At 42.3% G+C, this 13,811-nt stretch overlaps 1 protein-coding gene across 6 annotated transcripts; it reads left to right on the plus strand.

The window, feature by feature from the left end:
- Positions 1-1,109: 1,109 nt before the first annotated feature.
- Positions 1,110-13,546, plus strand: ganabb (glucosidase II alpha subunit b). 6 transcript variants are annotated; one of them, XM_083980960.1, is made up of 25 exons: positions 1,110-1,234; positions 2,023-2,124; positions 2,214-2,322; positions 2,688-2,815; positions 3,713-3,892; positions 4,068-4,133; positions 5,398-5,455; positions 5,578-5,659; positions 5,856-5,952; positions 6,068-6,248; positions 6,413-6,566; positions 6,680-6,915; positions 7,043-7,169; positions 7,280-7,359; positions 7,448-7,588; positions 7,788-7,884; positions 8,326-8,427; positions 9,106-9,349; positions 9,623-9,687; positions 9,961-10,037; positions 10,239-10,313; positions 10,424-10,537; positions 10,632-10,741; positions 11,061-11,161; positions 11,843-13,546. In XM_083980960.1, exons 1-25 carry the CDS (start codon positions 1,215-1,217, stop codon positions 11,950-11,952), a joined length of 2,856 nt encoding a protein of 951 aa, XP_083837086.1. In that variant the 5' UTR covers positions 1,110-1,214; the 3' UTR covers positions 11,953-13,546. The 6 variants fall into 6 exon arrangements, with proteins under 6 accessions (XP_083837086.1, XP_083837091.1, XP_083837090.1 ...); XM_083980964.1 differs by lacking the exon at positions 1,110-1,234 and adding an exon at positions 1,309-1,345; XM_083980962.1 differs by lacking the exon at positions 1,110-1,234 and adding an exon at positions 1,321-1,337.
- Positions 13,547-13,811: the final 265 nt, after the last annotated feature.

The raw sequence follows: 13,811 nt of genomic DNA on the forward strand, positions 1-13,811 counted from the left end.
ATGTATCATCACAGGACTCACTGCAATTAAGGCTATCACCACAGTCTTATAGTCTTATTACCAAGGTCTTCCCATTAGTTTGTATTGTAAGGGAGTGTATTTTCATTGTAGAAGGCTGTCTCTTTTAATAGTTTCTATGGCATGTACAAGTAAATTTGTTATGTTTCCCTCAATAACCAAGCAAACTTTTTAGAAAATTCTGAAAGTGAATATTACACAGTGTATCAGAATTAAGATTGTCTTATTCTATACACCAAAAATTATCTTGAAACTCCTTGTGGGGGTCATGACCTTCAGAAGTCCTGCCATCAAACTATAATGTGATTGACAGTGATAGATTATCACCTAAAATAAATGAAAGAAGGTTTAAGAGATTAAAGGTTTAAAGAACCTGTATTTAGGTCGCTTTCAAAGACAAATGCAAAACATTTCATATTTAATGTTCATTCCTACAGTGAATTGCATATTTTTTCGATCTTTGGCCATTGGTAAGACAAAACATTTGATAACATAATGGTTACTCTTTGATATTGTGATGAGTAACAAACTGTAAAGATGTTTAGACCAGGGGTGTCAAACTCATTTTAGTTCAGGAGGGGCCACCACATAGAGTTTGATGTCAAGAGGGCCAAACCAGTAAAATAATAGCATAATAACGTATAAATAACAATAACTCTAACATTTTCATTTTGTTTTAGTACAAAGAAGTACAAGTATTATTAAGATGTTTAGAGTTAATGAACTATCCTTTTGCAAACCAGTATGAAAAACCAGATTTTTTTTAAAAGAAAGAATTGTGCAATCTCAACAATATAATGCGTCTTATATCTTCTATTTAATTTTCACGCAAATTCATCCTATCATGGGCTGGATTGGACCCTCTGTCGGGCCGTGCATTTGACAAGCCTGGTCTAGAAAACCATTGTGATTGATGAATTACTAATTATTATTGGCAGGGTAGTGTCGGCTTATACGTTTACAAAGTCATGATTTATTGCAGCCCTATTGTGTTGAATTGCATGAGACTGTTCACGTGCTCCTTGTACACTGTGTGCACTTCTCTGACTGGAGTCTGTAGATGACGTGTCAGCTGTTCATACGAAGACACGCGCAGCCACACGACGGCTGGTTCCGTTGCGTAGTGGTGACTCTCGCTTTTTAACGATCTTTGTTGCGGAGTGAAATGGGCGGAGCTAAGCGGGAGGATAATCAAGATGGCCTCCTTCACTGAGAGGTAAGACAAAGCAGTTCCGCTCTTTCATCCTGAATTAAACGGTTGTTAGATGCGTTATCAGTGCCGGGGAAACCGGGGATTAACGCCCACGGGTGCGCACTCGGTAAACGGGTCAGCAGCTGTTTTGTTTCGGGCGATTTAACGGGCGATAGGAAGGAAAATCATACCGGGAAAAGTCGAGATCCCCCCCCTCCTCAATTGAATTAGCGATTTGACAGTCAGTCCTCCTGTTAGCACGACATCCTGTGCTGTCCAAAAGAGGTGAATTACGATAACAACGCAATCAGGCAATCAGGTGATACGTCGACCGTTAATGAGTAATGCACCACCGTTGCCATAGTAATAATGAGTTCTAGTGTTCTGTCGAAAAATCCATAAATCTCATTGGCTGTGTGAGCTAGCTGGTGTTAGCCGCTAGCTAATGCTGTCTCTTGGCATTAGTTCAGACACATCACATCGCCCGGCTTTGACAGGAGGAGTGTGGGGGCCTGGGATAAATCTCTGCATGCACACTCTGGGTGTAAATATGAGAATTACAATCCTCTGCATTGGTGTTTTAAACGTTAATATATGCGGAGTGTAGCTGCTACCAGGGAAACGGTGACCTTTTTCTGGCACATTTTACCTCCATAGAGGGATCAAAGTCCGAGTGTGGTTTTGTGTAACTCCGGTGAATGTGCTGCTGTAGTTTGGCTCCGGTGTTGCTCAACCAAATGTGACTCACTGCATTTGGAGAAGTGCTTTGGTTTTAAATCAAGACTGACATGTCTCCTTGGTTTTCTTCACAGGATGGCGCCTGTCCTGGTGCTGTGGCTGGCCGTGTGCCTCAGTGGGACGTGGGCTGTGGACAGGGGCAACTTCAAGACCTGTGACCAGAGTGCCTTCTGCAAGTGAGTGCAAGATGGTTGAGCCATGTTTTAAGTTGTCAGGGTGGAAAAAAAACAAAAAATAAACTCTTGGTTACTGACATTTCCATCAGGCGTCAGCGAGCGTTGAAGCCTGGTGAGTCTCCCTACCGAGCCCTGCTGGAGACCATGGAGCTGACCAACACCAGACTCACCCTGCAGCTCATCAACGACAACAACAAGGTAAATCACACATTTAAAAACAAAAAAGCAGTTGATACTGTGGTATAAGGCTCACAATGTTTGACACAAAGTCTTGCGAGGCCAAGGTGTCTTCTTGCAATGGATATTAATCCGCTTTTCCACAATGACTCCTCTGCTTACTAAAGCTGCAGGAAAATGTAACACACCGTCATTAGAGCGTCAGGTGCCAGTTTTTCTCCTTCCTTGGCGTATTGAATGTCTAATATGACAAATCAATCCAAGTATTTTGTAGAAAACTGGCCCTTGGCTGAACCTGTTTGTCAACCCCTGTTTTATAGTTTGTCAGATACAAATGAAATTCCTCTGTCACCCTCTGCCTCTGTCTCTATGTGTCTGATTCTCAGGTGCGTCTGCTGCTCGAGCTCTACCGTCTCCAGGGAAACATAACAAGGGTGAAGATTAACGAGCTGAAGCCGCTGAAGCCTCGCTATGAGGTCCCTGACGTGCTCATCAGGGAGCCACCTACTGAGCCGTGAGTCTCCCTTTGGAGTTACTAACTGTGTGGTGTGAGTGGGTAGGTGGAGGCTGTAATGTTACAGAATTAGACTTTGAAAAAAAGACTTACTGTGTGTGTGTGTGTGTGTGTGTGTGTGTGTGTGTGGGGAGGGGTGGGGTCCTCCTTCCAGAATTTTCTTGCAGATTTACTGTAGGTGAAAAAAGGAGCATGAAAGGCTCCAATATGAAACAGACAAAGATAATATACCTACCTTATATGTGACATGCCACAGTTGGAGAAACTCAGGCATAAATTATAACATTATATCCTTTTTAGTGCTTCATTTTCAAGGTTCGGATGTTGTGTATGTTGGCTCACTGTCACAATGTCATGACTTATGGAGACACTTGTGCTTTTAGTACTATAACAAGTTAAATGTCAGCTGTAATCCAAAAAACGGGCTTATTAGGTAAATGTGTACTTACTTATAACGTGACTCTTGGGAGATGCGATTCAAGTACGACACAACAGCTAAAGAGAACATAAAAAAACATCTTATTTGACTCTAAATATGGCGTGGAAACAAAACGAGCTCCACTGCATCAGTTGAGGCATAATTTTCCTGTAGAGACGACAGGAGTGTTGAAGAGCTGAAACTCTGAAACAAAAGGGACCACTTGAAAAAGAGCCAGCCTATTCACATAATTGCTGTCTGGCTTTATCTCACAATCATTTCCAACTTGCAGTTGGAAACCTTGAAGTTCAGTTTGACTACAGTAGGGTGTAATAACAGACGAGAGTAGATAATAGACTGACAATAAAAGACGGTTGTAATTGAGTTCTTTAGTTTTTATTCTCACTTTTCTTACTGAAAAGGAAATCCTCTCTTGACGCTCATCTCCTCTCTCCCTCCCTCCCTCTCTCTGCCCTCAGCCTGTCTCTCTTGTCTCAAGACGAGAACGGGGTGGTGTTGTCCCTGGGCGCCGAGTCTCAGAGGGTCATCGTCAGCGCCCGGCCCTTCCGACTGGACATCATGGAGGGACGCGAAGTGCTGATGTCGCTGAACTCGCGTGGCCTGCTGGCCTTCGAGCACCTGAGGATGCGCAAGGACACGTGAGAAAACCACACAATTAATTCACACAGGTTTTTTAAAACAAATACCAGCCCGCTCTTTTGAATCCACGTTCTCACTCAGTGGATGATTTCTATTTTTGTTCCCATGAAATGGTTTGTTTTTTGAGTATTGTCTCTGACTCGTTGTTTTGTCCTCTTCTCCCTATCATCCTAGTTTCTCCTATAAAGTAACTAGCACAGTGGCTAGCGTGTGGGATAATATCAAGAGGGTATTCACTAGGTAAACACCCTTAAGATTTGTAAGTGTGTATTCTGTTCCTTGTGCCAATGCTGCCAATAGTGACATAAGATGTAGGGGCTCCCATCACACTACCTTCTGTATTTACCCTCCAATGTGACTGAGTGTGAAAGAGAGTTGGTGGGTGTGGATGTGGGTGAGTGTGTGCATGGCCGGTGTTTGGTTTGATCCCGAGTTAAACAGTCGGTAAGGATAATTTACATAGCAACAGGCATTTTAATTTCATGAAACAAAAAATAAATCATCCTGATCATCAGAAAAACACTTTCACTGGAAGATTATGCTGCAGGGTCTGCTGCTGCAGGCCTTGTTCTGATTTCTGCTGTGCACTCCCCCACCCCCTGTCTGTGTCAGATCAGAGTCCGATCAACTGAATCACACACCTTGTAGTGTCACCTCAGCAGCTCGTCTGATAAACTGATCTAACACTGCAACTGCATGACCGACTGGGTCTTGACTAGTTGTGTTGACTGATTTGTCTCGCCGCTTGCTCAGTTTACAGAGAGAACTAACCGCAGTAGTGGAAGAAGCGATGGCGTTTAGGACTTTGCATTTATCTAGTCTGCGTCCCACCAGAAAGCTTTTTGCCTTCTCTGCAGGCATCGCTGCTGCTCACCTCCCAAACCCAACAGCAACATCTCTCTTTGTGGTTATACTTGTTGTGTTTATGTTTTTGTGTTTTTCATATGAGATTTAAAAGAAAAAGGAGCAAACACTTATAAAAACACACAGATCATGCACTTTGACAGCTGTGAGTGTGACTATTTGCAGTATTTGCAGTTCAGGGCTGTGAGAAAAGGCTCTTTTGTGCTACACCATGGCCTGGATTACGTCTTGGTGTATGTCGGACAGGTTATCAGTTGGTCCTTTTTTTTTTTTTTTTTTTTTAAAGGAGCCTTTTGGGTGGTACATGTTTCAGCCTCTAGAGCTCCTTTCCCATGATGCCTAGCTTGAAATAGCCACAAGGCAGGGAGTTGCTCAAATCCCCTTTGTCATTAATGTTAAGTCATTCAACACCTTGTAGAGTACCTGTTACTGTAGTTGTTGGTGTGGAATCAGGGGGCAGTCACCAACCTCCTGTTTTTGCGTCCTTTTCCTTTTCATCATCGTTTACTTATTATACTCCCGTATATTGTCACTCTTCACAAGACGAGGTGTTTCTGTCAAAGTGAGACACATTTCTTTTTCCTGTGAATCCCCCCCTCCTCTCCTCTCCTCGCCCTCCACCGTCTGTGCCATGGAGCAGTCAGGTAGAGCCAGAGGCCGAGAAGAAAGAAGAGGGTGATCCAGCTAACGAGGCCGAGGTACTTGCTACACTAAAGTACATTTTAGTAGGATTTTAGTCTACAATTTCTTGCCCACTTGTACACTGTCTCCCAGCCTCATTCTCCTTGGTAAATGACTTCATGACTTGTTCACCTGACAGGCAGCCAAAGAAGAAGAAGAGAAAGTAGAAGACGGGATGTGGGAGGAAACATTTAAATCGCACTCAGACGGCAAACCTAATGGTAAAGTCAATTATATTTTCAGTTATGGGTCATTTTAGTGTAATTACAGGTACCTTATCATCTGACTGTGCATTTTAATTACCTGGTGGCAACGTGTTCTTCAGACAAATGTAGTGATCTCAGCAACAAAAAAATCACTACTTTTTTTTTTAATTTGCTGCCTCCTGACTGATTATTGGATGTTCCCGCCCCACAGGTCCATCTGCTATTAGTTTAGACTTCTCATTGCCGGGTGTTGAGCACGTATACGGCATCCCAGAGCACGCAGACACCCTCAGGCTCAAAACAACAGAGTGAGTGGCAACGAGCAAGTCGTCTTTCACATACAGAAAGTTAGTCCGACTAGAGTTATTAGTGTTAGTCTTCACAGCTCTGGATCAAGCGTGCACGTGTGTTTGTGCGTTTCAGTAATGGAGATCCATATCGGCTCTACAACCTGGACGTGTTCCAGTATGAACTGTTTAACCCTATGGCTCTGTACGGGGCCGTCCCGGTCATGTTGGCCCACAACGCCCAGCGGACCACCGGCATCTTCTGGCTCAATGCTGCTGAAACCTGGGTGGACATCAGCTCCAACACAGCTGGAAAGGTAGGGGAGTTTTAATGCTGAAGAAACTTTTCCAGTCAACAAACCTTCTTGTTTGAAGTAAGGGAAGTTCACCTGCATTTTGTGACTGCATGGCGGTTGAAATGGCCATGATGGGTGTCTGGATAATATCAGAGATTTTTTTTATGTACTTGCTCCGTCCCCAGACGGTGTTTGGAAAAATGCTGGATTATGTTCAGGGCTCCAGTGAGACTCCACAGACCGATGTGCGTTGGATCTCTGAAAGCGGCATCATCGATGTCTTCATTATGCTCGGACCAACACCCAAAGATGTCTTCTCTCAGTACGCCTCGCTTACAGGTAAAAAGTCGCTCGGGGAAATGTGTTTTACTGCCTTGTCAGGTTTTGATTGACTTCCCCAGTCTCACCTTCCTGTGGTTGTCGTCTTCTCTACCTCTCATGTCGTCCCTCAGGCACTCAGTCCTTCCCTCCCTTGTCCTCCCTGGCCTACCACCAGTGCCGCTGGAACTACAACGACCAGGAGGACGTGCAGGCGGTGGACGCAGGCTTCGACGAGCACGACATTCCCTATGACTTCATCTGGCTGGATATCGAGCACACCGACGGCAAGCGCTATTTCACCTGGGATCCACACAAGTTTGCGTCACCGAAGGAAATGCTGCAGGGTCTCATGGACAAGAAACGCAAGGTGCCGATTATAATAAAAAAATAAAACCCTACATCAGTTAACCAGCCTGCAATCAGATTTCTTGACTGAAGATTTTACACTTTTAAGACTTTCTGCTCAATTTCCTTTTCCTTTTTTATTTGAATAGATGGTGGCCATTGTGGACCCTCATATCAAAGTAGACAGCAACTACAAGATCCACAATGAAATCCGTTCTCGGGGTTTCTATATAAAGAATAAAGATGGAGGAGACTACGAGGGCTGGTGCTGGCCTGGTAAGTCTAAATGAATTACCAGAAGCTGTGTAGAAAATGTGTATTCAGAGAAAAACATTAAAGTTGTAGTGGCATCATTGTCAGTTTTATAATTGTCTGATGTGCTTTAGGGAGCGCCGGCTATCCAGACTTCACCCGTGCAGACATGAGGGCCTGGTGGGCCAGCATGTTCGCCTACGATCAGTATGAGGTGAGATACCGAAGATGACGAGGATTTAAGTGTAACTCTCTCTGATAACAATGAGCCTGAGATAATTTTCTGGTGGGCCTCTGTCCAGGGCTCCATGGAGAACCTGTACACCTGGAACGACATGAACGAGCCGTCGGTGTTTAACGGGCCGGAGGTCACAATGCACAAGGATGCGATGCACGGAGCCTGGGAGCACCGTGACGTGCACAACCTGTATGGCTTCTATGTGGTGAGTGCACTCGAGTCATCTGAACATTAATCAGTGATTTGGCAAAATACAAAAAAAAAAATACAGTTACCATTTTCAAACAGTGGGAATGAAATGTGGAATATTAAATTTTAAGATTTACTTAGAGATACAATTCTACTGTTAATTCTTCACCAACTGCTCTCACTTTACTTAACTGATTATTATGTGTAACCTCCAGCAAATGGCCACAGCGGAGGGTCTGGTCCAGAGGTCAGGAGGAGTGGAGCGGCCGTTTGTTCTGACCAGAGCCTTCTTTGCTGGGTCACAGCGCTACGGTGAGCCCCTCACTGCTTTCACCACTCATCCTCAACACCACCTCATTTTACTTTATCCTTGGAAACACACTAATGAAATTAACCAGTACACATTTAATAGTTCTCTTGTGCTCAATATACTTCTCTTTGTTGTGAGTTATGCCCAGTAATTACTTGATCTTACTGTTTTACTGTCTGTTTTATTTATTTTAGTGCTTTAATTGTTTTATGTCTCTGTACAGCACTTTGTTTTCAATTACGGTTGTTTTAAAGTGCTATATAAATAAATAAAAGTTGAGTTGAAGTGTCCAACAGTCTGACACGATATCAATGGAGTAGAACTGTACAGCCAAGATTAATAATCTGAATGTCTTATTTACCAGAACTTGAATGACACTAAAGTAAAGCCTACCATTTAAAATGAATTCCAATAACACCAAGAATGTATTATTCCATCTGCAGGTGCTGTGTGGACAGGAGATAACGCTGCTGAGTGGGACCATCTGAAGATCTCTATCCCCATGTGTCTGAGTCTTGGCCTGGTTGGCATCTCTTTCTGTGGTGGTGAGTATCATCAGACTTTCCGTCTGCCGCTGAACTCATCGTTCCTCCATTTGGCTTGTGTGAAATGACCAATTTCAGATCAGGTGATTTTGATTGCATGAGCTATTTTCGAATAGATTTAATGAGATTTAAATCGTTGTCAAAAAAGATTCCTACTGTTGCAGTGACTGGGGTTGAACCTACTTCACATCACAGCAGGTTTTACAATACAGACACACAAACACCTCATAGAAGGTGTAAATCTGACGGGTGATGGTGATGGTTAACTTATAAAACTCCTTATTGTTTTATTGCACTATGTTTGAGTTAGGCTGAATAGAGTTTTAGCAACAAACAAGTCTGACTGAATATTTTAAGAGTTTTTCAGAGTTAAAAATGTTGTCACTTTTCCAACAAGTTGAAAAGTTTTATAGCAGGTTTATTTCTTTGGAAACGATGTTACAGCCCTGTTGCTCTTTATTTCAGCCGTAACAAGTCACTATCGGCAACATCAGCCTATAAAAACATGCAAAACATAAATCGCAGCGTATGTAATCTAGCTGCAGTGATGTTGAACCGTTATGATTGAACACATTTGAATTAATATTATTAATTATTATTTCAGTTCTGCTCATAATCTATAAAGACGGAAGATCTCAAGAGGTTATTGAGTCTGTGTCACCTTCACTATCTTCACAGCTGACGTTGGTGGCTTCTTCAAGACCCCGAGCCCTGAGCTGCTGGTGCGTTGGTACCAGACTGGAGCCTATCAACCCTTCTTCAGGGCACACGCCCACCTGGACACTCCTCGCCGCGAGCCCTGGCTCTTTGGTCCAGAGAACATGGCGCTGATCCGTGACGCGGTGCGCCAGCGCTACACTCTCCTGCCCTACTGGTACCAGCAGTTCTACCAGGCTCACCGCACCGGACAGCCCGTCATGAGGTGAGTGAGGACGGGGCAGAGAGGAGCTGCGTTTGTCTCTTTCATGAAAACTTTAAATGGCAGTTTCAGTTAAAATTATAAAATCTAGATATCAATACTTGCTTAGTTTAGGTTTAAGATTTGCATTATAATTCTGCATAACAGTCCATTAAACTAAATAATTGTATATGCTACTAATAATGCTAAATGTATTCACTTCAAATTTCATGGCCTACAGGATAAAGCTTTTGTGAATCCCTAGACGTTTTCTTCACATGTGCATCTCTGTTGCAGACCGCTGTGGGTGGAGTATCCTCTGGATGCTGCTACTTTCGCTCTGGATGACGAATTCTTGATCGGTGAGAAATAAAACTTTAAACATGAATGTTCCCTCCACTTTAACTGAAAGATTTTCTTTTTATCAGTGTGTTTGTTGATCGAATGAAATGAGTCGGTGCACAGAAATAACTGTGTATTGTAGCAAGAAGCATAATCTTGACATTAGTTGTGTGTGAGAAACAGGCCTAGTGTTTGATGTGAAAGCTGCTGAGTTAGAAGTGGTCAAACAAGAGTTGAAATTTGAAATCAAGTGATGACGGTTACAACTTAAAGTTACTTAACTTTGCCCCCAGGGAGAGACTTGTTGGTGCACCCAGTGACTGAGGAGGGAGCCAGGGGAGTCACCGCCTACCTGCCTGGTAAAGATGAGGTAAGAGGAGAAAACACAGGTTTAAACACAACCAGGAGTTACTGTATCTTTCTTGGGTCCTTAGACTGACTTTAGTGTTTACATAAGGTTTTTTTGTTTTGTTTTAACAGGATTTCTTTGTTGACAGCATCTCTGCAGATTTGACTTGTTATTAGTTGAACCTCGTCTTACCTGAATGTATTTGTGTGTGTGTGTCCTTAGGTCTGGTTTGATGTCCACACCTTCCAGAAGCACAACGGCGCCCAGAACCTTTACATCCCCGTCACCATGAGCTCTGTAAGACACACACACACACTCATACATTTGAAGTCCCTCTCCACATCCTTTTTAATAGCTAGTATTGTTCTTCATTCCCCTGGTTCTAACATGAAACCTTCTGTCTTTAGATCCCCGTTTTCCAGAGAGGTGGCTCCATCATCCCCAGGAAACTTCGAGTTCGCAGGTCCTCCACCTGCATGGAGCACGATCCTTACACTCTATACGTGGCTCTGAACACCCAGGTAAGACACAGCTGACGTCTGCTGCTGCTCTGACGTGCTGCGTGCCACAGGACAAGTTGTCATCTTTTAAAGTTTTGTTCCTCTTGTCTGACAGAGGACGGCTGAGGGTGAGCTCTACATAGACGACGGCCACACGTTCAACTATGAAAAGAAGGAGTTCATCCACAGGAGGCTGTCCTTCGCCAACAACAACCTCTCTTCTGTGTAAGTGATAAATATTCTCTCGGTCTCAGTTCAGTGGAAGACACTGTCTCACTTTAAGTAACAATATACACAGAGATGGACCCCAAATTTTCAACATGGCTTACATCTTTTATTATCAGTCTTATTAACTGAAGACGGATGCACATTTAAACACAGTTTGAGATGATTAAAAACCAATTGAAGTAAAGTAAGCAGAGAAAACAATGTGCAAATACTCACTATGAATATGACATTGGATTAGAAAGTCAGTGAGCTAAAGTTACACTGTGTCTGTATTATATTACCTACCATGACCGTCATGTCTCTGCTTGGTCCACAGTAACCTGGCTCCAGATTCCCAGTTTACGACCCGCTCCTGGATTGAACGCATCGTCATACTGGGAGCCAGTAAACCCAGCAGGGTCACCCTTAAAGCTGCTGGTGAGTGAAATCTGTTGAAATGCCTTGATCTGTTTCACAAGAGGCAGTTCAACAGGTTTTAGTCTAATCAAAAATACACGACAGTACAATAATCAAAGCTATATTATAACAAATATGAAGCTAAATGCAAGTAAACATAGTATAAAAAAAGAGATGGTTGATGAATATTTCTCGAATAGCTACTTTATCTGTGTAGCTATTGTTTATTTTACAGTTACTCCTCACATAATAATGTGTTTCTGTTTGCAGTGTTGCAAAGGTGAAGTTATAAATCGCACCCCAGCGTTACTCAGCAATGATCCAATAACACAGGAGCTCCAAACTGGTGTTGGTGTGAAAATCTGTTAATATAGGTGCCATCTTGACTTTTTAGGACCTATTGATTAAATTTCAACACACCAGCTCCTGCCAGGCTTCACTTCCTCAAATTGTAGTAGCAATTTTATTTGTCCCTTTGAAATGAAACACCATTTTTGTCTTGACTTCAACTTTTCTAAGAGGTTTGAATAAAAAAGATGAATTGATTTACAACTTTTGATATTTCTCAGCTTTAATTTAGTCTAAACAAGGATTTTAATTTGGTCCTGGTTTCTGCATTGGAGTCACATCACAACCTCAAGATTAGATTGTCTGATTGACTGTGTTTGCTTCCTCTAATACCGTCTCCTTCTCCCTTCACAGATGGTCAAGAGAGCCAGATAGAGTTCGATTTTGACGCCTCCATGTCTGTGTTGACTCTCCGCAAGCCTGGCATGAACTCGGGGGCAGACTGGACCGTGATGCTTCAGTAACCATGGAGATGGAAATGGAGGAGCGGGAGGAGAGAGAGAATGACTGAAGTGGACTGAACAGGAGGAGAGAGGAGGGAGGGCGCTGATACCCAAGACTAACTAAAGACAGGATAACCACCACGGAGAATAAAGACAAATACACACAAACACAAACACACACTCAAAACATAAATACAGTTTTCAGCCCTACACACAGAGACGCCCAAATCCATGTTAGTCATACTGAGCCACATAACATCTCTGCCATTTCCCTCTTGTGTTCAGTCACACTGTAAAAGCCTAACAAAAAAAAGGTTACTACTATAGATAGATAATTATGTTTGTCACATTATTCAGATAGATAAAAACTGAGCAACTCAAATCATTGTTGTAATTGATCTTTGGGGTTAAGAAAGAAAACATTCAGGCACTTCTTTTTTTTTTTCTTTTTTTTTTTGGTTGTTGTTGTATTTTTTTGTTTTATTGTCCATTTGGTTTTCCATCCACTCTGCCTCCAAAGAAAAGACACTGTGGGGTCAGCCTTTTGCCATTTAAAATGAAGGTTCACACTCAAAGCACTTGCTCCACCTGCTGGTGATTCCCTATATCTGTTTCTGACTTGAAACTCCTCAGACTTTCATTCCATCCCTCTTCGTAAGCTAAGCACTTCAATCAACGCAGTTAGCACTAGACCTCCTCCCTCTTTTACTTGTGCCACATTTCATATGTTTGGGGAGGGCTCGCCAACAATCTTCTTTGTGGCTGCTCATTAAACTTTCATCCTGCAGTTTCATTATTTTTCCTGATTCTGCCAAATGTAAAAAAAAAAAAAAAAAAAAAAAAATGACCGTCTTTCTTACCAATCCTGGCCAGTTCATTCTTGTTTAGCCTCTCCCTGAATTCCCAAGTGATGAATTTGTGGTGCATGGAAATTAATCATCATCATCGTTGCTTCGCGGCAGTAATTATCAGGTCGCTCAGCTGCTGCACAGAGAGGGGATTTTCAGCTGTTCTGTTGAACAAATTTAGCAGTGGGAATCACTTCGGGGGACTGAACCACTGACGGTGTGGATCATCCTGTTGATGTGCTTTTTTGTTTTTGTTTTATCAAGTTATTTTTCCAGCGTTGTTTACTAGATTATTTTTAATGCACTTGAGGAAAAGTGAGAACTTAAAATTTAAAACTTAGATTTCATGTATTATTAGTTGGCAGGACAGTCCAGGATTTCCATTGTGTCATTTGGATCTTAATGAACAGGTCAAGTCCAATCCAAACAGTATCTCACTCCCATATCCTTTTAAAGTCCTCTGATTTACATGGAAGTCAATCCTAAATGCACAATTAGCAGTCGTAAATATTCAAATGATTCTCTGGAGACTCGGGTTTATGTCGTGTCTAGTCAAATCATCTGACCTTTTTTAGGGGTTTTGTTGCTCTGACTTTGTTTCGTTGATTGTTTTTATGATCATAAATGTACATGTTGCTGCAGTTTTGTTGGTGATGGCTTGAACTGGTGGAAATGGAAGTGAAGAAACAGACTTCAGCTGTCGATCAAAGTTGTCAGATGTACTTTAAAAGATGAGACCAAGTGAAAATAAAGTTGACCAAATGTAAAAGAAATCCCTGTTTTTGACTGGATGTACTTTGAGATGATGTCTTCTATACACTAGTATCAAAGTTTACTGTTATTATTTTAAAACAAATCAACACTTGGCTGAACATCAACATCATCCATGAGTTAGTACAACTTAAAAAAATATCCATTAGGATAATGCACAAACATCTTGTCACATTGAGATGTATGCCAGATTTTTTGGAGTAACCCCTTAAATAAATCACTTAACAGTTTCATTCAGTCAATTCAGTTAATCTGTTGGAC

The sequence above is a fragment of the Trachurus trachurus genome (genome assembly GCF_905171665.1).
Source record: "Trachurus trachurus genome assembly, chromosome: 10".
In the NCBI taxonomy this organism is placed as follows: domain Eukaryota; kingdom Metazoa; phylum Chordata; class Actinopteri; order Carangiformes; family Carangidae; genus Trachurus; species Trachurus trachurus.